The sequence below is a fragment of the Ahaetulla prasina genome, chromosome 1 (genome assembly GCF_028640845.1).
Source record: "Ahaetulla prasina isolate Xishuangbanna chromosome 1, ASM2864084v1, whole genome shotgun sequence".
NCBI lineage: Eukaryota > Metazoa > Chordata > Lepidosauria > Squamata > Colubridae > Ahaetulla > Ahaetulla prasina.
Window position 1 is genome coordinate 1,136,307 of NC_080539.1, and position 27,016 is coordinate 1,163,322.

The following is a 27,016-nucleotide window of genomic DNA, read 5'->3' on the forward strand; positions in this document are numbered from 1 at the left end:
GGGGGATGTGAGATGCAATGCGTCCCAAGGGGAAGAGCCCATGAGAGAGCAGGTGTTGTTATTGTAGTCGTCCTATTGTAGAATTCCCAGCTGGGGAGTTCTGGGAGTTGAAGTCCACCAGTCTTAAAAGTTCCAAAACTTGGACACTCCTGCAATAGGGTATCCTGCTTCGGCACGGGGTTGGACTAGATGACCTCCAAGGCCGCTTCCCACTCTGTTATTCTATATATCAGGGGTCTCCAACCTCGGTGCCTTTAAGACTTGTGGACTTCAACTCCCAGAGTCCCTCAGCCAGCAAAGCTGGCTGAGGAACTCTGGGAGTTGAAGTCCACAAGTCTTAAAGGCACCGAGGTTGGAGACCCCTGATATATATATTCTATTCTGGCCCAGCGGCGCGAGAACGGCGCGGCTTGACCCTCGCCGGCTCCCGTAGGCGGCCGCGCCCGGCAGGGTCGCTATGGCAACGGGAGGCCCGGCGGCCGCGGACGGCGACTCCTGCTCGGCGGCGCCCGATGGAGAAATACGAGCGGATCCGGGTGGTCGGGCGGGGGGCGTTCGGGTGAGGAGGACGGGTGGTCGCCGTGGGCAGGGGGGCGGCACCTCCCCCCCTTCCTCCATGTGGGGGACTACCACGCCCATCGTCCATAGCCGGCAAGGCGACCCAAGCGGGCAGCCTTCGATCAACCCCCCCCCCTCCTCCCCCAGGGCGCCCTTCTAAGAGTTCTCCCACGATGGGCTTTGTAGTCCCTCCTGCAGTGGATCGGGGCCCCGCCGTCAGCCCTCGGCCTCTGCCGATGGAAACCCAATAGGGAGACCCCAGAGGAAGCCCCCTCCCCCTCCCTGCCCTTTGCGCCCTCTTTAGCCACGGGGAAACTGAGGCACAGACTTCTCTGAGGTCGGCTGGGCTCCCCAAGGAGGGTCCCATTCCAAGCTCTCCACTCCCCCATGTGGAAGAAGCCCCCCCCATGACCCCCCATCTCCCCCCTTGCAGCGCCAGCTGCCCCACAAAAGGGGGCTCAGGGAGTGGGAGGGGCCCAGCTGGTCCCCCCATGAAGGAGAAGCCCCCGTGCCCCATAGCCTACCTAGCTGCTCCACAAAGGGGTTCAGGAGTGGGAGGGCCCAGCTGGTCCCCATGAAGGAGAAGCCCCCGTGCCCCATAGCCCCCACTCTTAGCCTACCTAGCTGCTCCACAAAGGGGTTCAGGGAGTGGGAGGGCCCAACTAGTCCCCCATGAAGGAGAAGCCCCCGTGCCCCATAGCCTACCTAGCTGCTCCACAAGGGGCTCAGGGGTGGGAGGGCCCAGCTAGTCCCCCATGAAGGAGAAGCCCCCGTGCCCCATAGCCCCCCACTCTTAGCCTACCTAGCTGCTCCACAAAAGGGGGTTTAGGGAGTGGGAGGGGCCCAGCTGGTCCCCCCATGAAGGAGAAGGCCCCCCCGTGCCCCACTGCCCCCCACTCTTAGCCTACCTAGCTGCTCCACAAAAGGGGGCTCAGGGAGTGGGAGGGCCCAGCTGGTCCCCCATGAAGGAGAAGCCCCCGTGCCCCATAGCCCCCCACTCTTAGCCTACCTAGCTGCTCCACAAAAGGGGGTGTAGGGAGTGGGAGGGGCCCAGCTGGTCCCCCCATGAAGGAGAAGGCCCCCCCGTGCCCCATAGCCCCCCACTCTTAGCCTACCTAGCTGCTCCACAAAAGGGGGCTCAGGGAGTGGGAGGGGCCCAGCTAGTCCCCCATGAAGGAAGCCCCCGTGCCCCATAGCCCCCACTCTTAGCCTACCTAGCTGCTCCACAAAGGGGTTCAGGAGTGGGAGGGCCCAGCTGGTCCCCCATGAAGGAGAAGCCCCCGTGCCCCATAGCCCCCACTCTTAGCCTACCTAGCTGCTCCACAAAGGGGTTCAGGGAGTGGGAGGGCCCAGCTGGTCCCCCATGAAGGAGAAGCCCCCGTGCCCCATAGCCCCCACTCTTAGCCTACCTAGCTGCCCCACAAAGGGGTTCAGGGGTGGGAGGGCCCAGCTGGTCCCCCATGAAGGAGGCCCCCGTGCCCCATAGCCCCCACTCTTAGCCTACCTAGCTGCTCCACAAAGGGGTTCAGGGAGTGGGAGGGCCCAGCTGGTCCCCATGAAGGAGAAGCCCCCGTGCCCCATAGCCCCCACTCTTAGCCTACCTAGCTGCTCCACAAGGGGCTCAGGGAGTGGGAGGGCCCAGCTGGTCCCCATGAAGGAGGCCCCCGTGCCCCATAGCCCCCACTCTTAGCCTACCTAGCTGCTCCACAAAGGGGTTCAGGAGTGGGAGGGCCCAGCTGGTCCCCCATGAAGGAGAAGCCCCCGTGCCCCATAGCCCCCACTCTTAGCCTACCTAGCTGCTCCACAAAGGGGCTCAGGGAGTGGGAGGCCCAGCTAGTCCCCCATGAAGGAGAAGCCCCCGTGCCCCATAGCCCCCACTCTTAGCCTACCTAGCTGCTCCACAAAAGGGGCTCAGGGGTGGGAGGGCCCAGCTGGTCCCCCATGAAGGAGAAGGCCCCCGTGCCCCATAGCCCCCACTCTTAGCCTACCTAGCTGCTCCACAAGGGGTTCAGGGAGTGGGAGGGCCCAACTAGTCCCCCATGAAGGAAGCCCCCGTGCCCCATAGCCCCCACTCTTAGCATACCTAGCTGCTCCACAAAGGGGTTTAGGGAGTGGGAGGCCCAGCTGGTCCCCATGAAGGAGAAGCCCCCGTGCCCCATAGCCCCCCACCTTAGCCTACCTAGCTGCTCCACAAGGGGTTTAGGGAGTGGGAGGGCCCAGCTGGTCCCCATGAAGGAGAAGCCCCCTCCTGGTGCCCCATAGCCCCCACTCTAGCTGCTCCACAAAGGGGTTCAGGGGTGGGAGGGGCCCAACTAGTCCCCCATGAAGGAGAAGCCCCCGTGCCCCATGGCCCCCACTCTTAGCCTACCTAGCTGCTCCACAAAGGGGTTCAGGAGTGGGAGGGCCCAGCTGGTCCCCCATGAAGGAGAAGCCCCCGTGCCCCATAGCCCCCACTCTTAGCCTACCTAGCTGCTCCACAAAGGGGTTCAGGAGTGGGAGGGCCCAACTAGTCCCCCATGAAGGAGAAGCCCCCGTGCCCCATAGCCCCCACTCTTAGCCTACCTAGCTGCTCCACAAAGGGGTTCAGGAGTGGGAGGGCCCAACTAGTCCCCCATGAAGGAGAAGCCCCCCGTGCCCCATAGCCCCCACTCTTAGCCTACCTAGCTGCTCCACAAGGGGTTTAGGGAGTGGGAGGCCCAGCTGGTCCCCCATGAAGGAGAAGCCCCTCCTGGTGCCCCATAGCCCCCACTCTTAGCATACCTAGCTGCTCCACAAAGGGGTTCAGGGAGTGGGAGGGCCCAGCTGGTCCCCATGAAGGAGAAGCCCCCGTGCCCCTAGCCCCCACTCTTAGCATACCTAGCTGCTCCACAAAGGGGTTCAGGGGTGGGAGGGCCCAGCTGGTCCCCATGAAGGAAGCCCCCGTGCCCCATAGCCCCCACTCTTAGCATACCTAGCTGCTCCACAAGGGGTTCAGGGAGTGGGAGGGCCCAGCTGGTCCCCCATGAAGGAGAAGCCCCCGTGCCCCATAGCCCCCACTCTTAGCCTACCTAGCTGCTCCACAAAGGGGTTCAGGAGTGGGAGGGCCCAGCTGGTCCCCCATGAAGGAGGCCCCCGTGCCCCATAGCCCCCACTCTTAGCCTACCTAGCTGCTCCACAAAGGGGTTCAGGAGTGGGAGGGCCCAGCTGGTCCCCCATGAAGGAGAAGCCCCCGTGCCCCATAGCCCCCACTCTTAGCCTACCTAGCTGCTCCACAAAGGGGTTCAGGAGTGGGAGGGCCCAGCTAGTCCCCATGAAGGAGAAGCCCCCTGCCCCATAGCCCCCACTCTTAGCCTACCTAGCTGCTCCACAAAGGGGTTCAGGAGTGGGAAGGGCCCAGCTAGTCCCCATGAAGGAGAAGCCCCCGTGCCCCTGGCCCCCACTCTTAGCCTACCTAGCTGCTCCACAAAGGGGTTTAGGGAATGGGAGGGCCCAAGCTGGTCCCCCATGAAGGAGAAGCCCCCGTGCCCCATAGCCCCCACTCTTAGCATACCTAGCTGCTCCACAAAGGGGTTCAGGGAGTGGGAGGGCCCAGCTGGTCCCCCATGAAGGAGAAGCCCCCGTGCCCCATAGCCCCCACTCTTAGCCTACCTAGCTGCTCCACAAAAGGGGTTTAGGGAATGGGAGGGCCCAGCTGGTCCCCCATGAAGGAGAAGCCCCCGTGCCCCTGGCCCCCACTCTAGCCTACCTAGCTGCTCCACAAAGGGGTTCAGGAGTGGGAAGGCCCAGCTGGTCCCCCATGAAGGAGAAGCCCCCGTGCCCCATAGCCCCCACTCTTAGCCTACCTAGCTGCTCCACAAAGGGGTTCAGGAGTGGGAGGGCCCAGCTGGTGCCCCCATGAAGGAGAAGCCCCCGTGCCCCATAGCCCCCACTCTTAGCCTACCTAGCTGCTCCACAAAAGGGGGTCCAGGGAGTGGGAAGGGCCCAGCTGGACCCCCCATGAAGGAGAAGCCCCCCGTGCCCCATAGCCCCCCACTCTTAGCCTACCTAGCTGCTCCACAAAAGGGGGTTCAGGGAGTGGGAGGGGCCCAGCTGGTCCCCCATGAAGGAGAAGCCCCCGTGCCCCATAGCCCCCACTCTTAGCCTACCTAGCTGCTCCACAAAAGGGGTTCAGGGAGGGAGGCCCAGCTGGTCCCCCATGAAGGAGAAGCCCCCGTGCCCCATAGCCCCCACTCTTAGCCTACCTAGCTGCTCCACAAAGGGGTTCAGGAGTGGGAGGGCCCAGCTGGTCCCCCATGAAGGAGAAGCCCCCGTGCCCCATAGCCCCCACTCTTAGCCTTCCTAGCTGCTCCACAAAAGGGGGTCCAGGGAGTGGGAGGGGCCCAACTAGCCCCCCCATGAAGGAGAAGCCCCCCCCGTGCCCCATAGCCCCCCACTCTTAGCCTACCTAGCTGCTCCACAAAGGGGTTCAGGAGTGGGAGGGCCCAGCTGGTCCCCCATGAAGGAGAAGCCCCCGTGCCCCATAGCCCCCCACTCTTAGCCTACCTAGCTGCTCCACAAAAGGGGGTTCAGGGAGTGGGAAGGGCCCAGCTGGTCCCCCATGAAGGAGAAGCCCCCGTGCCCCATAGCCCCCACTCTTAGCCTACCTAGCTGCTCCACAAAGGGGTTTAGGGAATGGGAGGGCCCAGCTGGTCCCCCATGAAGGAGAAGCCCCCGTGCCCCATAGCCCCCCACTCTTAGCATACCTAGCTGCTCCACAAAAGGGGGTTCAGGGAGTGGGAAGGGCCCAGCTGGTCCCCCCATGAAGGAGAAGCCCCCCGTGCCCCATAGCCCCCCACTCTTAGCCTACCTAGCTGCTCCACAAAAGGGGGTTTAGGGAGTGGGAGGGGCTTAGCTGGCTTAGCCCCCATGTGGGAGAAACCCCCCGCTTGACGTGCTACTTTCCCTGCAAAAGGGGGCTTAGGGAGTGGGAGGGGGCCTAGCTGGCTCCCCCGTGAGGGAGAAGCCCCCCCCACTATTCCGCATGCCCCTGCCTCTTGACATACCCAGCTGCCTTGCAAAAGGGGGCTCTGAGTGGGAGGGGGCCCAGCTGGTCCCCCATGAAGGAAAAGCCCCCCATCTTCCCATTGCCCCCACTCTTAGCATGCCCAGCTGTTCCACAAAAGGGGGCTCGGAGTGGGCAGGTGCTTATCTGCCCCCCCCCGTGCCCATCTCCTGCCCCTTGACACGCCTGGCTGCCCTGCAGGATCGTCCACCTGTGCCTGCGCCGGCTGGACCAGAAGCTGGTCATCCTGAAGCAGATCCCGGTGGAGCAGATGACCAAGGACGAGCGCCTGGCGGCCCAGAACGAGTGCCAGGTGCTGAAGCTACTGCACCACCCGCACATCATCGAATACTACGAGAACTTCCTGGAGGACAAGGCCCTGATGATCGCCATGGAGTACGCGCCGGGTAAGGGCACCCAAGGGCCACTGGGCACCTCCTGGCCTTGAAGGGTAGGGGAACTCTGCCCGTCCAAGGGTTGAAACGGGAAGGTGCCAATGGGTAGCGCCGGGCACCTCCTGGCCTTGAAATGGAAGCCGGCTTTGCCTACTATAGGATTGAACCCTGGGTCTCATGGGCAGAGACCAAGGGGCAGCCCTGGGCACCTCCTGGCCTTGAAAGGAAGCTTTGCCTGCCAAAGGGTGGAACCCTGGGTCCAATGGGCAGGACTGGGCACCTCTTGGCCTCAAAATGGAAGGCTAGCTTTGCCCGCTATAGGATTGAACCCTGGATCTAATGGGCAGATGCCAGGGTCTATCCCAGAAGACTCGGGGCCTTGAAGGAACCTTGCCCACCAAAGGGTTGAACCCTGGGTCCAATGGGCAGATGCCAAGGGGGAGGCCTGGGTGCCTCCTGGCCTTGAAAGGGAAGGGGACCCATGGCTACCAACAGGTTGAGCCCTGGTTCTATGGGCAGGTGCCAACGGGCAGCCCTGGGCACCTCCTGGCCTCGAAAAGAAGCTTTGCCCACCATAGCCAAATGGGCAGGTGCCAATGGGCTCTCCTGGCTTCCCCTGGCCTCAAAAGGGAAAGCTTTGCCCGCCAAAGGGGTGGCAGCCCTTATTCTGCAGAAGAAGGGAAAGAGAAACATTTCACGCTTACTCAGAGTTCGAAGGTGGCAACCCTGGGCACACTCTCTGCTCAGCTCAGCCCAGGCAGAGCCGGATTGTATTGGGATGGGAGACCTTCAAGAGGAATTCTGGGAGTTGAAGTCCAAGGTCAGATCAGTGGGCATGCTCCTAGCCCCTCGCCCTGAATTTCCCCTGAACCCCACAACTTCAGAGGTTGTGGGTGCTCCATCACTGGAGTTCTTTGAAGAAGAGACTGGACAGCCACTGGTCTGAAGTGGGTAGGTGTCGGGTCTGTTGTGTGGGCAGGAGGCTGGACTAGAAGACCTCCAAGGTCCCTTCCAGCTCTATTCTGATTGATTGATTGAATGAATGATTGATGCCATCTGATGGGAGCTAGGGAATTTGTCTCCTCACCGCCTCCCCATAAGGCATGGAAGCCCCCCCCTCCCCCCCACCCCGAAATGCTGGGATCACATTGGATAAACTGAACACGAGGAGTCTGACTTGGTGCCAAGTTTTTGCCATGCTTAATGTTTATAATGCGCTTCTTTTTATGCTTTTATTACGGTTTTTATGGGTTTTTACTTTGCATTGGGAGACGCCCGGAGCTGGATTATAAAACGGGTGGCTGTATAAATGTTTTGCATGAATAAATCCATTAAATAAATGAACAAGGTCAAAAGTGCTTCGGGGAAGGCAAACCGGCTCCGGAGCGGAGAAATCCGTCCTCCCTCTTCATCCCTGGGAGGCCTGAATTTTACTGGCGGACGGAAGAAGAGAACGAACCGGTTATTTCAAGCAGATTTCTTACCGCTTATTCACCAGCCCTATTCAGGTTCAGTGGCCTGAATTTACGGGCCAGAATTATAGTCTTGACCACAAGCACGAGGAACTCTCTGCAAGGTAGTCCTTGACTTACCACCACAAGAATTCCTGTTGCCAAGCAAGGCCAGTTCCTAACAGGGTATTGCCTAATTTTATGAGGGTTTTCTGCCACGGTTGTTAAACGAAGTGTGCAGTCATTAAGCAAATCCGGTTTCCACATCGACTTTTGCTTGTCCGAAGGTCGGAAAAGGGGATCACGTGACGAGTCAGTTGCCAAGCATCCGAATTTTGACCACGTGACCACAGGGAGGTCGCAGCAGTTGTTAAGTGTGAAAAAGTGCACTTTTTTCCCATGCCGTTGTAACTTCAGACAGTCACTAAACGAGCTTTTAAGTCAAGTGGAGGACTAGCTGTGGAGCCCGTGGCCTGGCCCTGTTCCCTCTCCCAGGGTCTCTGGGGTGGGGGTGGGGTGTCCGGCCACCTGTGTGTGTGTGTGCTAGCGAGTGTTGCACCAACGATAGTGTGATGGGTGGGGGGGAGGAGGAGAGGGGAAGGACTCCAGGAAGCAGCCTCCTCTTCCCTCCCCCCACCTCCATGCAGCAAGGAAGACCCCCACCCCACCTTACTCCCTCCTCCTCTCCAGCCCCAGGCTCCAAAGTGTGTGTGTATGGGGGAAACAACCCATGGGCTGCTTCCTGCTAACACCTGGGCTGCTGTTTGTATGTGTGTGTGTGTGTGTGGGGGCAAGGAATCCCTCCTACCCTTGCTCCAGAAGCAAGTGTGTCTTTGTGCGTGAGTGTACGTGTGGTGTGTGTAGGGTTTCAGAGGGGGGGGGAAGGGAGGCACTCCCTGCCAGAGTCCGCCCCACTGGGGGCTGCCAACAAAGGCCTGTTTTGTGTGCCTGCTCACCCTGAGCCCCCTGGCAGGGCTGCCAAACAGGTTGGGCTCCTTCTGCCCTTGGAGGAGAAGTGGGGGGTGGGGGGGGGGAGCTTTCTTGCTTTCTCCTTTTTTTCTGGATACCTTAACCCTTGGTGGGTCTTCTCCTCCCTTCTGCCAAAGGGCTCCTCTGTGTGTTTGTGTGTGTGTGGGGGTTTGTTCTGATGATTCCCAGGCCCTGGGGGCCTCCGCACACCCGTCTCCCCTCCTCTTGGCCCAGGGGCCTGGAATTCGAAGGGTTTGGTTTCGGGTTGGAGTTTTGCCTGGTCGAAGCGTTCCCAGCCCTGCTTTGCTCTCTGCAGCCAGCGGCAGCACCTGGTTCTGATTTGGGGAGCCTGGAACGTGCAGCCCCTTCTCACCTCCCCAGAGGCTCTCCGAAGGCAGGAGAACAAGAGCTGGAAGGGACCTTAGAGGTCTTCTAGTCCAGCCCCCTGCAGGGGGGACCCTGGGCCCTTCCAGTGAAGGAGCAGTCACAGCGTCTGGAGGCAAACCCTCCCACTGATTACGGGTAGTCCTCGACTTACAACAGTTCACTTAGTGACCATTCAAAGTTGCAACGGCACTGAAAAAAGGGACCTGTCACCGTTTTTCACACTTACGGCCTTTGCGGTCGCATGATTTACATTTGGACGCTTGACATGCCCGGAGGTCACGTGATCCCCCTCCAGAGCCACCTTCTGATGAAACCGGAGTCACTGATCAACCCTGCTACTAATTCAACAGCTGCAGCGATTCGCTTAACAAACATGGCAAGAAAAATCCTAAAATGGGGCAAAATTCACTTAACGAATTTTTCACTTTGCAACATAAATTCTGAGCTCCGTTGTGGTCATAAGCCGAGGACTACCTGTATCTGGACAGTGGCCATCAAAGGAGAGGGCAGTCCAGTTGTCCTTGGGGGGGTCTGTTCATAATCGCAGATACCTGGGGTGTTGGGAGCTCATGGTCAAAAGTGGAGATGTCCAACCTTGGTCACTTTCAGACTTGTGGGCTTCAACTCCCAGAATTCCCTAGCCAACTTTCATGCTTATGGACTTCAACTCCCAGAATTCCCCAGCCAGGAGAATTCTGGGGGCTGAAGTCTACAAGTCTGAAAGTGGCCAAGGTTGAATGTTCCTGTTTTAAAGGGAAGACCGGGCACAGAACCTGCTGGCAGCCACGTCGAGAGGCCAAAGAGACGGTGGGGTTTTCAGGGGCCGCTGGCTCTGCGGGCACCGGGCCTAAGGCCGCCTCCCCCTTCCTCTCCTGCCCAGGTGGGACCTTGGCCGAATTCATCCATAAACGGGGCAATTCCCTCCTGGACGAAGAGACCATCCTGCACTTCTTTGCCCAGATCCTGCTGGCCCTTCACCACGTCCACGCCAAGCAGATCCTGCACCGGGACCTCAAGACCCAGAATATCCTGCTGGACAAGCACCACACCACGGTCAAGATCGGAGACTTCGGCATCTCCAAGATCCTCAGCAGCAAGAGCAAAGCCTACACCGTGAGTCTCCCCGGGCATTTCCTGGGCAGAGCCAGCTCTACCGTTGGCAGAGGCAGCAACGGGGCCTGGGATGAGATAACTGCAGACCCTCTTAACAGTACAGGTAGTCCTTGACTTACGACCAAAAATTGAGCCCAAAGTTTCCGTTGCTAAATGAGATGGTGGTTAAGTGAGTTTTGCCCCATTTTGTGACCTTGCCGCAGCGGCTAAGCCAGGGGTGTCAAACTCAGTTTCATTGAGGGCTGCATCAGGGTTGTGTTTGACCTCGGGGGGGGGGCCGGTGTGCCTCTGTGTGTGTGTGTGTGTGTCAGTTCTTAAGTCAGCAACACCGTTGTTAAGTGAAATCCGGCTTCCTTCGGTGACGTCACTTGTCAGAAGGTCGTTAAAGGGGGATCTCGTGACCCGGGGGACACTGCGACTGTCATAAATACGACTCAGTTGCCAAGAGTCTGAATTTTGATCACGCGACCATGGGGGATGCCACAGCTGTCGTAAGTGTGAAAAACGGTCGTAAGTCACTTTTTTCAATGCCGTCGTAACTTTGAGCAGTTGCTGAATGAACTGTTGGTAAGTCGAGGACTTCCTGTATTAGAAATATTATTAATATTATAGTTATTTCGCACTGAGTCTTCCTCCATGGTTGCGGTGAGTTGGCCATGGGGAAAATTGTCCCATTCCTTCAGCAGGGATCTGGCTTTGACAGGAGAGTGGCAGGAAGGGGAGGGGGGCGGGGTCTGTCCTGATCCTTGCCTCTTTGGGGAGGGTCTCGGGCAACCTCTCCCTCCCCTCTGCTTAACTCTCTGGCCCACAAGCGGGCGGTCCTTGACTTACAACTCTTTAGCGACCGTTCAAAGTTATAACCGCTCTGAAAAAGTGACTCAGGACCGTTTTCACTCTTATGACCGTTGTGGCGTCCCCTTAATCGCAGGATCGACATTCTGACTCGTACTGATGACGTCTTCCCCCTTTTGTGTCCTTCTGAGGAGCAAAGCTGATGGGAAAAACCAGATTCGCTTAATAACCGTGGCAAGAAAGACCATCAGGGCAAAACTCCCTGAAGAATTGTCTCATCAACGGAAATTGGGGACTCAATGGTGGTCGTAAACCGAGGACTCCCTAGATGTAACCGAGCTGGGGCAAGGTGGGGTTCTGGGGGTAATCCATTGGCTGACGGGCATTCCTTGTGGGGGGGGGGCTCTTTCCTCAGGTGGTGGGCACCCCTTGCTACATCTCCCCGGAGCTGTGCGAAGGAAAGCCCTACAACCAGAAGAGCGACATCTGGGCCCTGGGCTGCGTCCTCTATGAACTGGCCAGTCTGAAGAGGGCCTTCGAGGCAGCCGTAAGCCCCTGGACCCTGGGGGTGGGGTGGGGGAACTGCTGCCCTGGGACCCCTGCACACAGCTTGCAACATGCACCGGAAGAGCTGCCCCCCTCCCCTTACATTGGGTGGAGCTCTGTCCGTACTCAAAGCCTCTGAGGCCCCCATGGCATGAAGAGGTGGGGGGGGTCTCTCGCCCGGAGCACAGGGCCCGTCTCATACGGAGGGGCTTCCTAGGAGTGGGCAATCCCGGAGGCCCCGAATGCCAGTCACAGAGCAGGCAGCACTGAAGGAGGCAGAGGGGTGAAGGTACCGGGCTAGAAACTGGCAGGCTGTGAGTTCTAGTCCGCCTTAGCCATAGAAGCCGGCTGGGTGACTTTGGGCCAATTGCCAGGAGGCTGTGAGTTCTAGTCCCACCTTAGCCATGAAAGGCCACTGGGTGACTCTGGGCCAGACCCTCTTTCTCAGCCCAACCCACCTCGCAGGGTGGTGGTTGTTGTCTGCCGCCCTCCTGGGGCGTTTTGGGGGGGGGGCTGTTTCCTCTCCGATTGCCTGACCCTAACCCCCCCCCTCCTCCTCTCCTGCAGAACCTGCCTGCTTTGGTTCTGAAGATCATGAGCGGCACCTTTGCCCCCATCTCGGACCGCTACAGCCCGGAGCTGCGCCAGTTGATCCTCAGCCTGCTCAACCTGGAGCCCTCCAAGCGGCCGCAGCTGGACGAGATCATGGCGGAGGCCCTGTGTGTCCAGCCCCTGCTCAACCTTTACACCGATGTGGGCAGCGTCCGGATGAGGAGGCAAGTTGCCCCCAACCCCCCTCCCTCTCCCTGCTTCTTCCCCCCACCTGACAAATACAGGGAGTCCTCCACTTACAACGGTTCACTTAGTGACCGTTCGAAGTTACCACGGCATTGAGACAAGGACTCCTTTTCACACTTACGACCGTTGCAGCATCCCGACAGTCCCGTGATCAAAATGTTGGGCATCTGACGGTCCCTTTTGCAACCTTCCCACCAGCAAAGTCAACGGGGAAGCCGGATTCACTTAGTAACGGTGGCAAGAAAGGCCATAAAACGGGGCAAGGCTCATTGAACGGTCTTGCTTGGCCACGGGAATCTTGGGGCTCAATTGCGGCCGTAAGTCAAGGACTACCTGTCCTCTCCTGCTCTTGGCAGACCCGAGAAGTCGTGGACGGCGGTGCCTCCCGTGGCCCAGAGCAGAGCTGGGGGTGCGACTGTCGCGGCCAGAGTGAGGGGTAAGAGCCGGGATGGGGGTGGGGGGTGCCCCAAGGGAGGGTTAGACTGGTGGGTCCTCTTATTGGGGCTGAGGCCGGCCGGAGAGAGCAGTGACCCCAACACCCCCCAGCCCTGCCCTGCCCGCATCCCACTGACCTCCTTCTCTCGGACGGACGCAGGTTGCCGCTCGGGGCCCCCCAGGCCTGGCCTCCCCCCAGCCTTGTCCTCCATCTACACCTGGGGCTCTGGCATCACCTCTCCCCTCCGCCTGCCCATGCTGAACACGGAGGTGGTGCAGGTGTCCACGGGCCGCACGCAGAAGGCCGGCGTGACCAAATCCGGGCGGCTGGTCATGTGGGAGGTGAGAGGCCCGTCGCTTCTGCCACGGGTGGGGCCACACACACACACACACACACACACACACACACACACACACACACCCTCTGCTTGCAACGGAGCTGAGGAAGGAAGCCAGTGCCCGGTTCTAATTCAGCCGTGTTTGCTCCAGGTCTTCATTTGAAAGACAAGACCTCCAGAGCCAGTGTGGGGAGACAGTTGTTGGCTCCAGGCGGGGTCAAGAGGGGAGCTTTAGGGCTGGCATCACAGAGGTGGGAGGGGCATGTCAAAGGGGAAACAGATGCCCCCCCCCTCCCCTGCCAATTAGAACGGAATATGTTGAATAACCACAAGCAGTTCCACTCTCAGGGAGGGGGGGAGAGAAGGAACGAAGCATCTGGGAAGAGGATGCGGGGGGGGAGGGTGACTGTGGGGTCCTTGGTGCTCCCTGAGCTGGGTGAGGTTTTCTTACAGACATTTCATGACCCAACTAGGGAACATCATCAGTGCTAGAAGGGAGTGGGGGTTGTGGAGAGGAAGAAGAGGATTTTGAATCTGACGTGGTCTCGCTGTTGCTGCTTTCCCCCCTCCACAGCCACCCCCCTTTGGCCTGGTTGGGGGGCCCTCGCTCCCAGGGGCCACGGAGCAGCTGCACCCCCAGTTTGTGTGTCGCTTCCTGGAGGGCCAGTCCGGAGTGACCATCAAGCACGTGGCCTGCGGGGATCTCTTCACCGTCTGCCTGACAGGTAGGAGAAGGGGCAAGGGGCAAGGAGGGGGGGGTGTCCTTGCAGGGTCCCAAGAGGTAGACCACAGTGGGTCTGCACAGCGGCTGGGATGCAGGTCTTCTCTCCCCTGGGCACCTGCAAGGCCTGCAATGGACTGGAGAGGAAATAAATTCAATGTCCACGATTGAAACCCAAAATGGGTTTTCCCTCCGCTTGAGAAATGTTTCTCAGGCTGAATTAGCTGAATTGTCCCATCAGGGCAGGGGCCTCCAAACACGGCCACTCCAACTCCCAGAGTTCCCCAGCAGGCTTTGAAGTCCGAGGGTCTTAAAGGGGCCACGTTTGGAGGAGGCCCCTGGGCTGCAATATGCAAATCCTACACATCTGATTGTGCTGTGTCTCGTTTCTCCTTTGGATCAGCCAACAATTTATTTGAGCTGCTTCTCAACACGACTCTGTTGAAAACTCCTTTTGCCTGCCTCTCTTCAGCCGGATCCTCCCTGTCCTGGGTCGGTCCTTTTCCTGACCTTTGGGGTCCAGCAGTTCTCAGCCCCCCCCCCACCCTTTTGTGCATCCTGGCTGGCCTCTTTGCTCTGATCCCCGCTGCTCTCGGCTGACTCAGCCGGTTGCAAGCCCAGAGTTGGGGGGCTTTGTCAGGGGACCCCAGCAATAGGCCGAATATTTCCCCCCCACAGACAGAGGGATCGTTCTGACCTTCGGCAGCGGCAGCAGTGGCTGCTTAGGACACGGAGCCTTCGTGGACGTCAGCCAGGTTGGTTCTGCCCTGGGCTCAAGCCTCTGGAGATGCCCCGGGGAGGGAGGGAGGGGGGAGGGCAGTCACGGTGGGCTCAGGGCTGGTGGGGGGAGCCTCCTATTCTCATTTTATCCACCCTCCCCCCTGCCCTCCCTCTGTAAAAGGAGGGCTGCTGGGAGGTCCCACAACACTGTCAAGACTCTCTAAAAAGGCAGCATTGCCATCTTTACTCTCTGCTCCCTCGTCTCCTTAGGACTATCACTCGGTTGCTTATCACGACTGCTCTATGCACACTGAGAGCTTATGCACCGGAATTCTATTCTGTTCTGTTCTGTTCCGTTCCGTTCCATTCCATTCCATTCCATTGTTTCAAATTCTATTCTGTTCTGTTCCATTACATTCCATTGTTTCAAATTCTGTTCTGTTCTGTTCTGTTCCGTTCCATTCCATTCCATTGTTTCAAATTCTATTCTGTTTTGTTCTGTTCTGCTCTATTCTATTCTATTCTATTCCATTCCATTCCATTCCATTCCATTCCATTCATTATTCTATTCTATTCTATTCTATTCTATTCTATTCTATTCTATTCTATTCTATTCTATTCTATTCTATTCCATTCCATTCCATTCCATTCCATTCCATTCCATTGTTTCAAATTCTATTCTGTTCTGTTCTGTTCTGTTCCATTCCATTCCATTCCATTGTTTCAAATTCTATTCTGTTCCGTTCTGTTCTGTTCTATTCTATTCTATTCTATTCTATTCTATTCTATTCTATTCTATTCTGTTCTGTTCTGTTCTGTTCTGTTCTATTCCATTCCATTCCATCCCATTCCATTTATTTCTGTTCTGTTCTGTTCTGTTCTATTCCATTCCATCCCATTCCATTTATTTCTGTTCTGTTCTGTTCTGTTCTGTTCTATTCCATTCCATTCCATTGTTTCAAATTCTATTCTGTTCCGTTCTGTTCCGTTCTGTTCTGTTCTGTTCTGTTCTGTTCTATTCTATTCTATTCTATTCTATTCTATTCTGTTCTATTCTATTCCATTCCATTCCATTCCATTCCATTCCATTGTTTTAAATTCTATTCTATTCTAAAGATGCTGCAGGAGTTTTAAAACGGGGGGTCCCCAACCCCCTGGCCAAGGCCCACTGCCGGGCCCTGAGCTGTTCAAAACCGGGCCCCACAAGCATTGCCCCCTTGCACAAGCAGCGGATGAGCACACGCACCAGTCCTCCGTTTGCACAAGCAGTGTGGATGCATGCAGGCCACTTGTGCAAATGGAGCTATGTGCATACTTGCCAACTGCTCGTGCGAAACCCTCCCATCCCCCCCCCCTGTGCTGGTCTGCAAAGCCCGAAAGAGAGTCATGAATGTGGTTTAAAAGGAAAAGAGTTTCTGAACTCAGCTGCATGGAGACACTGGAAGAACAGAGCCGGAAGGGACCCTGGAGATCTTCTAGTCCAACCCCCTGCTTGATCAGGAAACCCTAGACCAGGGATGTCCAACCTTGAAACTTTTTCAGATGTGAGGACTTCAGCTTCCAGAATTCAAAATCCAGAATTGTTACTGGAGGTTTTTTTGTTTGTTTACATTTATACCCCGCCCTTCTCCGAAGACTCAGGGCGGCTTACAGTGTATAAGGCAATAGTCTCATTCTATTTGTATATTTTTTACAAAGTCAACTTATTGCCCCCAACAATCTGGGTCCTCATTTTACCTACCTTATAAAGGGTGGAAGGCTGAGTCAACCTTGGGCCGGGCTTGAACCTGCAGTAATTGCAGGCTGCTGTGTTCTAATAATAGGCTTCTTAACAGCCTGAGCTATCACGGCCCCTGAGACCAGGCAGCCATTTGTAGAGTAAAAATGTCCCATTTTGGGAAATCTTAAGACTTGTGGACTTCAACTCCCAGAATTCTGCTGGCTGGGGAATTCTGAGGATTGAGGTCCACAAATCTTAAAAGGTTCAAGATTGGATATCCCTGGTCTGCGGTCTCCTGCTCAAGCAGGGGGTGGGACTAGAAGACCTCCAAGGTCCCTTCCAACTCTGTTCTCCTGATTTTCCCGGGATGGAGAAAAGCAGGGATGGTTTTCTTGCATTTTCTTGCATCTTCCTTGCATCTTCTCCTGTCTTGAGACAAACCTCACCTGCACTTCCCAGGGGGGCAGAAGGGGTGGGAGAGAATAGAAGCCGGGAGGGGCGAGGAGGGGGAGGCGGAACGGCCTTGGCCTCAGCTCTTCCGACTTTCTCTTTGCAGCCGAAGATTGTGGAGGCCCTGCTGGGATATGAGATCACGCAAGCCGCCTGTGGCGCCTCCCACGTCCTGGCCCTCTCCAGCGAAGGGGAAGTCTTCACCTGGGGCAGGGGGGACAACGGTGAGAAGCCCCCCTCCCCAAATGGTTATCCATTTCCCGGCTCAGAGACCCCCTCTAGCAGCCCCTTTTCTTCCCTCTCCCTAGGGCGCCTGGGGCTGGGGAACCAGGAGTCCCACAGCTCCCCACAGCTGGTGCCCCTTCCCGCTGGCTACGAAGCCCAGAAGGTGCTGTGCGGCATCGATGCCTCCATGATCCTCACCTCCAGCAACCAGATTCTGGCCTGTGGTAGCAACAGGTAGGGTGAGGCTCCCAGCGCTGCCCTGTCCAGGAGGGTCTGGGGATGGCCCTAGGACTCAGGGTGTCCCCCCCCACTTGTCTTGGTTGGGGGGCCAGCAGCTGAACTGGCAGCCGGACAGAGGACTCTTCCCCTCCCCCCACCAGGTACAACAAGCTCTGCCAGGACGGGATTGTGTCCCAGGGGGAGCCCCTCCCCACTGCTGACCAGGTGGAGGAAGTGCTGACCTTCAGCCCTGCCAACTCGGCCCCCCTGAGCCAAGAGGTCATTGTGGGCGCGGACATCGGAACCGCCCACTCCGCGGCCATCACCGGTGAGAGCCCCAGGGCGGCCCCGGGTGGCAGTTCTCGACATACGACAGTTCGTTTAGTGACTGCTCTAAATGCTTCCATCGGCACTGAAAAAAGTGACTTAGAGCCGTTTTTCACACTTAACGACCATTGCAGCCTCCCTGCGGTCACGTGATTTACCTTCGGATGCTTGGCAGCTGACTCGTATTTATGACGGTTACAATGTCCCGGGTCATGTGATCCCCTTTTGCGACCTTGTGACCAGCAAAGTCCACGGGGAAGCCGGATTCACTTAAATGACCGTCTTACTGAGTTAACAACTGCAGTGATTCACTTAACAACCATGGCAAGAAAGGTCACAAAACAGGGCAAAACCCACTTGCAGACGTTTCATGACCCAACTAGGTAACGTCATCAGTGTGGTGAGAACGGCCTTTTCCCCCATGCCCTCTACCAGCATAACTTCTGAAAGAAATCCAGGATGCTGGTCTTAGTAGTCCGGCACCTTCCTTGCCTGGCCATGACTGGCCTGCTGAGCCCTTGCTGAGCCTCCCTCCGGGGTCTAGCTCAGGAGGCAGGGACCCCCCCCCCGAAAGAAGGGGGCAAACCCCACAGAATGATTTGCTATTCCCTTTGCCATCGACAGCCTCCGGTCAGTGCTACACCATCGGCAGCAACCAGCATGGGCAGCTGGGCCCCATCTCCTGCCGGGCCAGCAGGGCCCCGTACCTGGTGGAGGGGCTCCAGGCCACTCGAGTCACCATGGTGGGCTGTGGGGACGCCTTCACCTTGGCAGTGGGAGCAGGTGAGCTGCTGCACGGGAGGCTCTGAGCGCCCCTCTGCCAGCCTTTGGGCACCGCTTGGGGGCTGGGCAGCCGGGTCACCCTGCCCCCTGTGCCCTCTCCAGATGGCCAGGTCTACAGCTGGGGGAAGAGCGCCCGGGGCCGCCTGGGCAGGAAGGAGGAGGAGACGAGGAGCCCGCGTCCCGTGCAGCTGGAAGAGGGGGGGGCCCCCAGCCTGGTCGTCTCGGTCTCCTGTTGCCATGGCACTACCCTGCTGACGGCCAAGCGTGAGTAAGCTGGCAGCGGGCACAGCTGCCAAGGGGGACCTGGGCATTAGCTGCCAGCTGGCAGGCAGTGTGAGAAGCACTTCTCTCCCCACATGGCCGTCCTCCCCCCCTCCCCCCCCTCCAGGCGGCTGCAAAGGGATTCGACCCACGATTTCTGAAGTGGGTTTCCGAGGGAGGGGCTGGGATCCCTCGGCTGGGAAGCTCCACAAAGCCTCCCAGCAGTGGAAGGTGGCAGTTGTGTTCACACGCACACACAAAGGTTCAACAACAGTGCGGAGGCTCTTTGCAGCTCCGGGTTGAATTTGGGGTCCCTGCTGCTGTCTGAGCTGTGTGGTTTTCTTGCAGGCCTTTCATGACCCAACTAGGGAACGTCCTCAGTGCTAAGGCTTGTGAAGAGTCCCTGAGGGTCCCTTTCTTGCCTCTATCTGTGTCCAGCCTGTGGGGCGGCCTGCCACTATCTCAGAGCTACTGAGCTGGCCGAGGAATCCTGGGAGTTGAAGTCCGGCACTCTTGAAAGTGGCTGACTTTGGAGACCCTCCTCCTAGCCGGTCCCATTGGGGCTTCTTCCTCTAAGGAGGATTCCGTGGCTGCTGTGGCCACGCATGGAAGGACAGCCCTGCAGCACTTGGGGTGGCAGGGAGAAGAGGGGAGTCCCAGTTGCAAAGCACATCTGGGCCCCCGAAAGACCAGCAGCCTCCTGAGCAGTTTCCAGAATTCCTCTCCTGGGGCAGGAAATCCGGAAATAGCTTCTCGGCGAAACGTGGCCCCAGGAAAGGGTGAATCAGGCAGCTGCCTGCCAAAACCTGGGGGGGGGCATGAGGGGGGGGGCCTGCAGGCGATGAATGGGAGGCTCTGAAGATGAAAGGGAAGAGGCCGGGTTTGTGGGTTCAGCCGCAGACAAAGTGCCTCTGTGCGAGATGCTCCACGGTTTTGCCAGCTCCTCGCTGTTTATCCTCCCCCTCCCTGTGGTGGGGAGGGGGGAGGGAGGTGAACTACCCCCCCTTTCCACACACACCCTTTTCCTTGCAGGCTGGGTGAATTTTGTTTTTCCTGTGTGTGTTTTGCATTTCAGCCGTGGTGGAAGAACCCAGCCCGCAGTGAATGGAGAGGAGCAGGCAGGGGAAAGGGCCCCCATGGCGGTGCCTTCCCCTTGCAGGGGATCCTGCCCCCCTCCCCACCTCACCTGGGAGGCTGAAGCTGACCCACGGACTGAGAGGGAGCCCAGCCCCCGCTGATGCAAGATTGCCCCCCTCCTCTCTGAGGCTTCCTGGGGTGAGAAGGGCTGCTGGGCCAAGGCCGAGGGCAGCATCTCTTCCCTGGGGGCCAGGGAGTCACCCCACTGCCTTGTTTCGGGATCTGTCCCAGGTGCCTGTCGGATGCAGGGATTTGAACCCGCTCCAGCCCCTGAGACCCATCAGCGATGGCATTCTGCAGCCGTTACAGGTAGTCCTTGACTTACGACCGAATCAGAGCCCCCTATTTCCATTGGTAAACAAGACAGGCGTTAAGCAGATTTTGCCCCTTTCTCGCTGCAGATATTAAGTGAATTACTGCCGTTGTTAAGTTTGTCACACGGTCATTAAGTGAATCTGGTTCTCCCCGTTGACTTTGCCAGTCAGAAGGTCACCAAAGGGGATTGTGTGACAGCCGCCCTGGGACACTGCGTCCGTCGTAAATACGAGTCAGTTGCCAAGGGTCTGAATTTGGATCACATAACCATGTGGATGCTGCCACAGTCGTAAGTGAGAAACGGTCCCTTTTTTGGTGCCGTTGTAACTCCGAACGGTCACTCAGTGAAGCATTGTAAGTCAAAGCCTACCTGTAGTTTTGGGGCCCTGTCCAGTGGCACCTCCCAAACTAATGGAGACCCCAATTCTCTGTCTGCTGACTCCCCCCCAACAAGAGCACCTCTAGCCGGGGGGGGTGGGATTTCCATTTTTACTGCCTCTGAGTAACAACCACTGAGCATCTCTAGTCGTTGTTACTACTCCTCTGACTCTTGCAGTGGGGTCTCTTTGACAATGCACATTCTGCCTTCACAAACCCAATAATTACACTGCCCCCCCCCTCCCAACACTCTTTCGTTAGGCCCTGAAGACGCGATTTGTCCAGCGGGACCCCGAGTCGGATGGGGCCCCTCAACCAGCTCATTTGACGGTGGGGGAGGGGTCACCCAGGGGCTGTGGTTTTTTATTCTTTATTTTTATTTTTTCTATCCTGTTTTTTATTGCTTGTAATATTCGCTGTGAGCGAATAGGCAGCTATATAAATTTTCTAAATAAAATAAAAGAAGCAAAGGAATTTGTAATTGCTGAGTCTGGAATACAGACCGCAACTGAGGCCAGAATTTAGGTTGCTAAGCGAGACATTTGTTAAATGAGTGTTGTCCTATTTTACAACTTTTTTTGCCACATTTGTTAAGTGAACCGTGGCAGTGGTTCAGTTAATGACACAGTTATTAAGTGAATCCGGCTTCCCCCTTGACTTTGGTGGTCCGAAGGTCGCCAAAGGGAGACCACGTGATCCTCCCGAGATGCTGCAACCGTCATAAAGGTGAACCAGTTGCCGTGTGTCCGAAGTTTGATCACAGTAACCACAAAGTTGCAACGGTTGAAAGTGTGAAAAATGGTCATGTCACTTTTTGGAGCGCCATGGCAACTTTCCCTAAATGTAAATCGAGGGAATTCCTGTAGGGAATTCCTGTTCTTGTTTCCATGTCCAAGAATAGCCATATTAGGATGAGTACCGCTTTATAAAGTATTGCTTTATAAACAATTAATCAGTGGAACAACAACTTGCCTCCAGGAGTTGTGATTGCGCCAGCACTGGAAGCTTTTAAGAAGAGATGGGACAACCACTTCTCTGAAATGGTACAAGGTTTCCTGCCTGAGCCGGGGGTTGGACTAGAAGACCTCCACGGTCCCTTCCAACTCTGTTATTCTATATTCTCTAAATCCTTAGTAAGGCCACACCTGGAATACAGCATCCAGTTTTGGTCACCACTTTACAAAAAAGATGTTGAAACTCTGGAAAAAAGTTCAGAGAATTTTGGCATTAAGGAGAAACTTCCTAACAGGACAATTAACCAGTGGAACAGCTTGCCACCAGAAGCTGTGGGTGCTTCATCACTGGAGGTTTTTAAGAAGAAACCGGACAGTCCCTTGTCTGAAATGATACAGGCCAGGATCTCCTGCTCGGGCAGGGGGTTGGACTAGAAGACCTCCAAGGCCCCTCCCAGCTCTGTTCTGATGGATTGCAAGCCATAAAGGAGGAAGAGGCAGGACTGAAGATTGAAATTTTGTCCTCCAGCAATGCCTCTTTTTTCCCTTTTGAACGCGCTGCAGGCTCCGGATGAATTGCATCCTCGGAGGCGAAAGAAAGAAAGGAAGCTGACAGTCTGGCTGAACCCTCCGGTCTCCCGTTGAAAAATCCTGGAAAGCTGGCCGAGTGCCAGAAAACTGGAGGAGGACAAATTGGAAGGGACAGAGAGAGAGAGAGAGAGAGAGAAAATGTGGGAAACTGGAAACGGTCAAAGATTCCCAGAGCAGCTCGTAAAGAAACTGGCTTTTGTAAAAGAACTTGAACACGATCCGGTCGTCACAAGACTTCAGCAAGAGTTTGTCCAGATCAGGGCTCTCCAACTTTTGAATTCTTGGACTTCAAGTCCCAGAATTCCTCAGCCAGAAAACCCAGGTGTAGAAGTCCACAAGTCTTAAAGTGGCCGAGGTTGGAAAGCCCTGGTCCAGATGAAAAGTTAAACTTTATAACTTTATCTTGGGGGTGGGTGGGGGGAATCCCTCCTTCCTTCAAGTGAGCTTGGCAAATCTCCTTTTCCCCCCATTTTGAACTTCCTTAACAGAGCAAGAGGGCTAGTTGTTAGAAAGGTTTTGGTGCAATTGGAAGCGGTTCAGAGACGGAGGATTGGGAGGGGTAACCGAAAGACAAGATGGGGCAGAGCGATTGAAGCAGCTGCCTGCCTGGAGGAAGGATGTGGGAGGGGGAGATAGGGCTTATCAAGCCGCTGGAAGGTGCCACGAGACCTTCGGCTCCCAGTTTTTGTGGCAGGGTGTGGGATGCTGGGTTGAAGTTTCAGGAAAGGAGGTTCTAACTGGATGAGCCAGGAAAGAAACCGTGGAATATGGACTCCAGAATGGATGGCTTGAGATGGGTGGCGGGTTCTCCCGGTTGAAGGAGAGGCAGGATTATTATTATTATTATTATTATTTATTCAATTTTTATACCGCCCTTCTCCCGAAGGACTCAGTGTGTACAGCCACCTTCCCTGCCTCAGTTATTAAGTGAATCACTAATTTCAATCTGGTCAGAACGGAAGAAGCTTCTTGGATGAGAAGTGAAACGTTTTCAAGGAAAAAAGAACAAGAAGAAAGTCCAGTTCAGGGGTCTCCAACCTTGGTCCCTTTAAGACTTGTGGACTTCAACTCCCAGAGTCCCTCAGCCAGCAAAGCTGGGGGTTGAAGTCCACAAGTCTTAAAGGGACCAAGGTTGGAGACCCCTGGTCTAGCTGCCTTTTGGGGGGGGGGAAAGCATCTTTAAGTTAGGAAAATCTTCCTTAAAGTAAGAGTGAACCAGAGGCCCCGGATGTGGGAGGGCTTCCCTTTTCTGGCAGGGTCCAAATGGGGGCTGCAAACTCTCCCCCCACCCATTTTAATTTGAATGCCAGCCTTGAGGAAGCAATTTTAATTCCTCCTGGGAGTCAGGATCCAGCCAGGGTCCTTTTGATCTGGCCAACCAAGAGGGGAGCTCAGCTAGGCTGCAGCAGAGACCTTTGAGATCCAGTTTAAGCGATCTGCCTGACACCCCAAGTCTGGGAGGGTGACCCCCTGTAACAGAGGGTCCTGGGGAGGTAAAGGGCCCACGCAGGCTTCCATCCTCCAGCCTGACCGCTGCACTGTCCAGCCATGGGCATCAATTCGGATGCTTGAGAACGGACAATGTTGTGCTCAATTGTGGTCATAAGTTGAGAACTACCTGTATTCTATATCCGATGTTCTGAGTTCTAACCCGGGCATCATTTCGCACCGAAAGCTCCCCAGCCAAAGCAAGGAGGCCCAGCGCGGGAGCTTGCAATGTTTGGCGCTGGGCATTGCCCTTCCCTTGGCAAAGGGACCCAGTTGCCTTGACCTGCTTAGGAATTTGGGAAGCATTTGCAGCCCCAATCAGGTGCCCAGAGGAGCCAAGATAAGAAAAGAGCTGTTAATGAGCAGCTGGGGCCTCGCTGGGCTCCAGAAACATAAACAAGGGAGCCAAGATTGTCTTGGACGGGGGTCACAACAAAGCGGAGAATTGGCAAACAATCCGAGAATCCTCTGGAGGGAAAGAATCAGAATCAGAATAGAGCTGGAAGGGACCTTGGAGGTCTTCTAGTCTAACCCCCTTCTCAAGCAGGAGACCGGGTACCATTTCAGACAAGACTGTCCAGACTCTTCTTAAAAACCTCCCATGTAGCACCCACAACTCTGGTGGCAAGCTGTTCCACTGGTTAATTTCCCACACTGTCGGGAAGATTCTTCTTAATTGCAGGTTGCTTCTCTCCTTGATGAGTTTCCATTTGTTGCTTCTTCTCCTGCCTTCAGGTGCTTTGGAGAATAGGTTGACCCCCCCCCTCAACTACTGGAATGCTGCTGTCATGTCCCCCCTCCCCCCAAGTCCTTCTTTTCTCTAGACTGGCCAAACCCCAATCCTGCAGTTCCGTTCTTTGTATGTTTTAGTGTCCAGTCCCCTAATCATCATGGTTGCTCTTCTCTGCACTTTTTCCAAAATCTCAACATCTTTTTTGTAACGTGGTGACCAAAATTGGTTGCAGTATTGCAGGTGTGGCCTTACTACGGATTTATAAAGCTTATAAAACTAAGGCTTCTCCTGATTTTGATTCTATGCCTCTGTTTATACAACCCAGGATTGTATTAGCTTTTTTGGCAGCTGCCGCACACGGCTGGCTCACGTTTAAGTGATCGTCCACTAGGACTCCAAGGTCCCTCTCCCAGGGACTGTCTTTGAGCCAGGTCTCGCCTGATCTGGACTTGGACCTTTGGTTTTCCCTGTCCAGGTGTAAAACTTTGCTTCTCCGCACAGCATCGGCACCCTGGGCAAGAGCCACCTTTCTTGGCTGGAGGCTGTACAGTAGCCCTCGACTTACGACCACAAATGATATCCAGATAACCGATATCTCTGTTGCTCATCGAACCAGTTGTTAAGTGGGTTTTGCCCCATTTTACAACCTTTATGGCCACTGTTGGTAAGTGAATCACCACAGTTGTTAAGTTGGTCACACGGTTGTTAAGTGAATCTGGCTTCCCCACAGATTTTGTTTGTCAGAAGGCTGCAAAAGGGGGTCACCTGACCTCGGGGGATACCAGAACCGTCATAAATACGAGCCAGTTTGCCAAAAGAGCTGGATTTTGGTTATGTGACCCCAGGGAGGCTGCCACGGCCGTAAGTGTGAAAAATGGTCCTAAGTCACTTTTTTCAGTGCCGTTGTAACTATGAATGGTCACTAAACGAACGGTTGCAAGTCATTTGAAACGAGATGGGGGGCAAATAAATTTAATAAATAGATTAATCGATCAATCCCCGGTGAGCTCTTTAAGTGCCCCAAGGAGGAAAATCAGTCTAATTGTGGGAAGCTTGTTGTGTGACTGGCAAAGGGTGGGCATAAACCCAACAAATGCCAGTGAAAGCCAGAGGCGAGTTGCATCGGCTTCCCCACGCAGGGGAAAAAACCTCAAAATTCAGATTCTGCAGTGGGAGACGGGTAAGCCGGGCGCGAGGGAAGCCGTGCGAAGGATCTTGTAGTGCAACGGATGTGCCCTTCGGGTGCCATCAAGGCAACGTCCTTGGCTGGGTCTCTCCTACACCCACGCCGGGCAAGGCAGAAGGGGACCTTGGCGCCAATCTCTTCTCCAAACAGATTCAGAGAGAAAAAAAGAGAGATTTTAATTAAAATCAGTTGGAGAGAAGCCAGCTTCCGCTAAAGAGTCCCCCCCTTGCCCCACCTTCCAACCTCCCCTCCTTCCCCAGCTGGGTTGGGGGCCCTTCAGTGTCCCTGTGGCTGAAAATGGCTGCGGCCCCCCCACCCAGGACGACTTGGAGTTGTCCCCCTGCCCAGAACAGAAACCAGAATCTGACTGAGGAGACCCCTCTATTGGGCAAGGTTTCGCTGCTGCTGTTCCCACCCGGGAGGAATCCAGTCCCCTACTATTGGAGAGGGGGGGGGTCTGGATTCAAGGAGACCCCTCCCCCAGACCTCCATTGAGGAGGAAGGGTCCGCGTCTCCAGGAGGTCATCCACAAATGTCCTCAGCTCTGCTAAAGGTCCCACTTCAGCCAAAAAAAACCCTTAAGTTCATTCAGCTTTAAAAATTTTTTGGGGGGGTTCAGCATGCAGCAGAGCAAAACCACAAACCCCTTTGGTCCTCAACTTATGACCATAACGAGCCCAAAATTCCTGTTGCTAAGCGAGAGAGTGGTTGAGTTTCACCCCATTTTACGACCTTTCTTGCCACAGTTGCGAATCACTGCCGTTGTTAAGTGAGTCACATGGTTGTGAAGTGAATCTGGCTCCCCCCCCCTTGACTTTGCTCTTCGGAAGGTCGCAAAAGAGGATCACGTGACCCTGGGACCCTGGGAGTCGAAGTCCAGTCCTCTGAAAAGTTGAAAACAGGTCAGGTCTTGTTTATATTTCTCCCAAGTTAGATTTTTTTCAAGGACTGACAAGGTTTAGAGATTTTGAAAAGATATTTCCTCCCCCCGCCCCCCCTCCCAAAAAAAGCAGGATTGGATTGGATGAATTCACCTGAAAGATCCATGGAAGCCTCACTGTGGTTAGTTGTGGTTTTACTTTCGCTGTTTTTAAGCTAGAAGAGGGCTGGACTTCCACTCCCAGAATCCCCCAGCCAGGAGAGCGGAAGCCCACCCACCTTCCAGCTGGCAAGAGGGAGAAACCTTGGTTCAAAAAAGTCTCATTTTGCAAATTGAGACCCCCTCCCTAATTTAGCGCCTGCAAGGGCAAAGCTTCCCTTTGGTGCCCTGCTTTCCGGGGGGGGGGGGGGTGTTATTCCCCCCACCCCCGGGGATCTGGGCTGCATTCCCTTCAGTTGCTCCACAGCCTCGCAGCGGCCCCCTTGATTAAAAAGAAGGATCGACCGATGCCCCCCATCGCCCCAACCTTCTTCAAGTAGGGTGGGAGACCGTTACCCCCTCCCCAGGGACGACCCCTCCTGGGGGCAGCGGGGAGGGCTTGCTCCGGCTCTCACACCTCCGTTTGGGAGGCGAGGCTTAGGTCGCGTTTCCTGGCGTCCGGAGGCTGATTGGCAATTCCCAGGTAGGCTGCCACCGCAAGGGGAGGCTCCACCCGATCCCCCACTGCGGAGGGGCGGCCAGGGTCTCTCCGACACCCGCTCTACCCCTCTCTTTGGAAGCTTGGCTTGAGCCGGGCTGCCTTTCCAGGCATCCGGAGCCCGATTGGCAAATCCCCAGGAAGGCTGCCCCTGCGCTGAGAGGTTCCACGCCAGCCACAAGTGCAGCGGGGCGGGTAGGGGGGTCTCTCGGGTTCCGATTCCTACCCCACCCTTTGGGAGCTTGGCTTCACGTGTAGACAGCCACCGCAGGGAGAGGCTCCACGCGGGCATCCCCAAGCAGCCTGGGCAGAAGGAGCGACGCCCGCGGGCGCCTTTCCAGCTGGCAGGCGGCGAGGCTAGCAGTGGTCGGGGGCGGGGGAAAGCAGGGGGCGGGGCGGGGGGGGGGGCCGGCCTGGGCTCCCGGCAGCC

General features: G+C 56.3%; 1 protein-coding gene across 5 annotated transcripts; it reads left to right on the forward strand.

Moving 5' to 3' along the window:
- Positions 1–405: 405 nt before the first annotated feature.
- NEK8 (NIMA related kinase 8) lies at positions 406–22,433 on the forward strand. 5 transcript variants are annotated; one of them, XR_009152825.1, is made up of 16 exons: positions 470–559; positions 5,780–5,985; positions 9,661–9,893; positions 11,101–11,232; positions 11,799–12,007; positions 12,386–12,465; positions 12,625–12,806; positions 13,377–13,527; positions 14,202–14,278; positions 16,520–16,637; positions 16,722–16,872; positions 17,019–17,185; positions 17,809–17,967; positions 18,070–18,231; positions 19,304–19,674; positions 21,576–22,433. XR_009152825.1 is itself a non-coding variant. In XM_058164282.1 (15 exons), the coding sequence occupies exons 2-15, from the start codon at positions 5,850–5,852 to the stop codon at positions 19,330–19,332; spliced, it is 1,986 nt and encodes a 661-aa protein (XP_058020265.1). In that variant the 5' UTR covers positions 406–536; positions 5,780–5,849; the 3' UTR covers positions 19,333–20,694. The 5 variants fall into 5 exon arrangements, 3 of the variants coding, with proteins under 3 accessions (XP_058020265.1, XP_058020264.1, XP_058020266.1); XR_009152826.1 differs by having other exon boundaries at positions 19,304–19,503; XM_058164282.1 differs by lacking the exon at positions 21,576–22,433 and having other exon boundaries at positions 406–536; positions 19,304–20,694.
- Positions 22,434–27,016: the final 4,583 nt, after the last annotated feature.

Excerpts from the sequence above, each read along its gene's own strand:
- NEK8 (XM_058164281.1), top strand. The coding sequence starts at position 513 with ATGGAGAAATACGAGCGGATCCGGGTGGTCGGGCGGGGGGCGTTCGG. Across the intron at positions 560-5,779 it reads GTCGGGCGGGGGGCGTTCGG|GATCGTCCACCTGTGCCTGC; the intron begins GTGAGGAGGACG and ends GCTGCCCTGCAG. Across the intron at positions 17,968-18,069 it reads CACCTTGGCAGTGGGAGCAG|ATGGCCAGGTCTACAGCTGG; the intron begins GTGAGCTGCTGC and ends TGCCCTCTCCAG.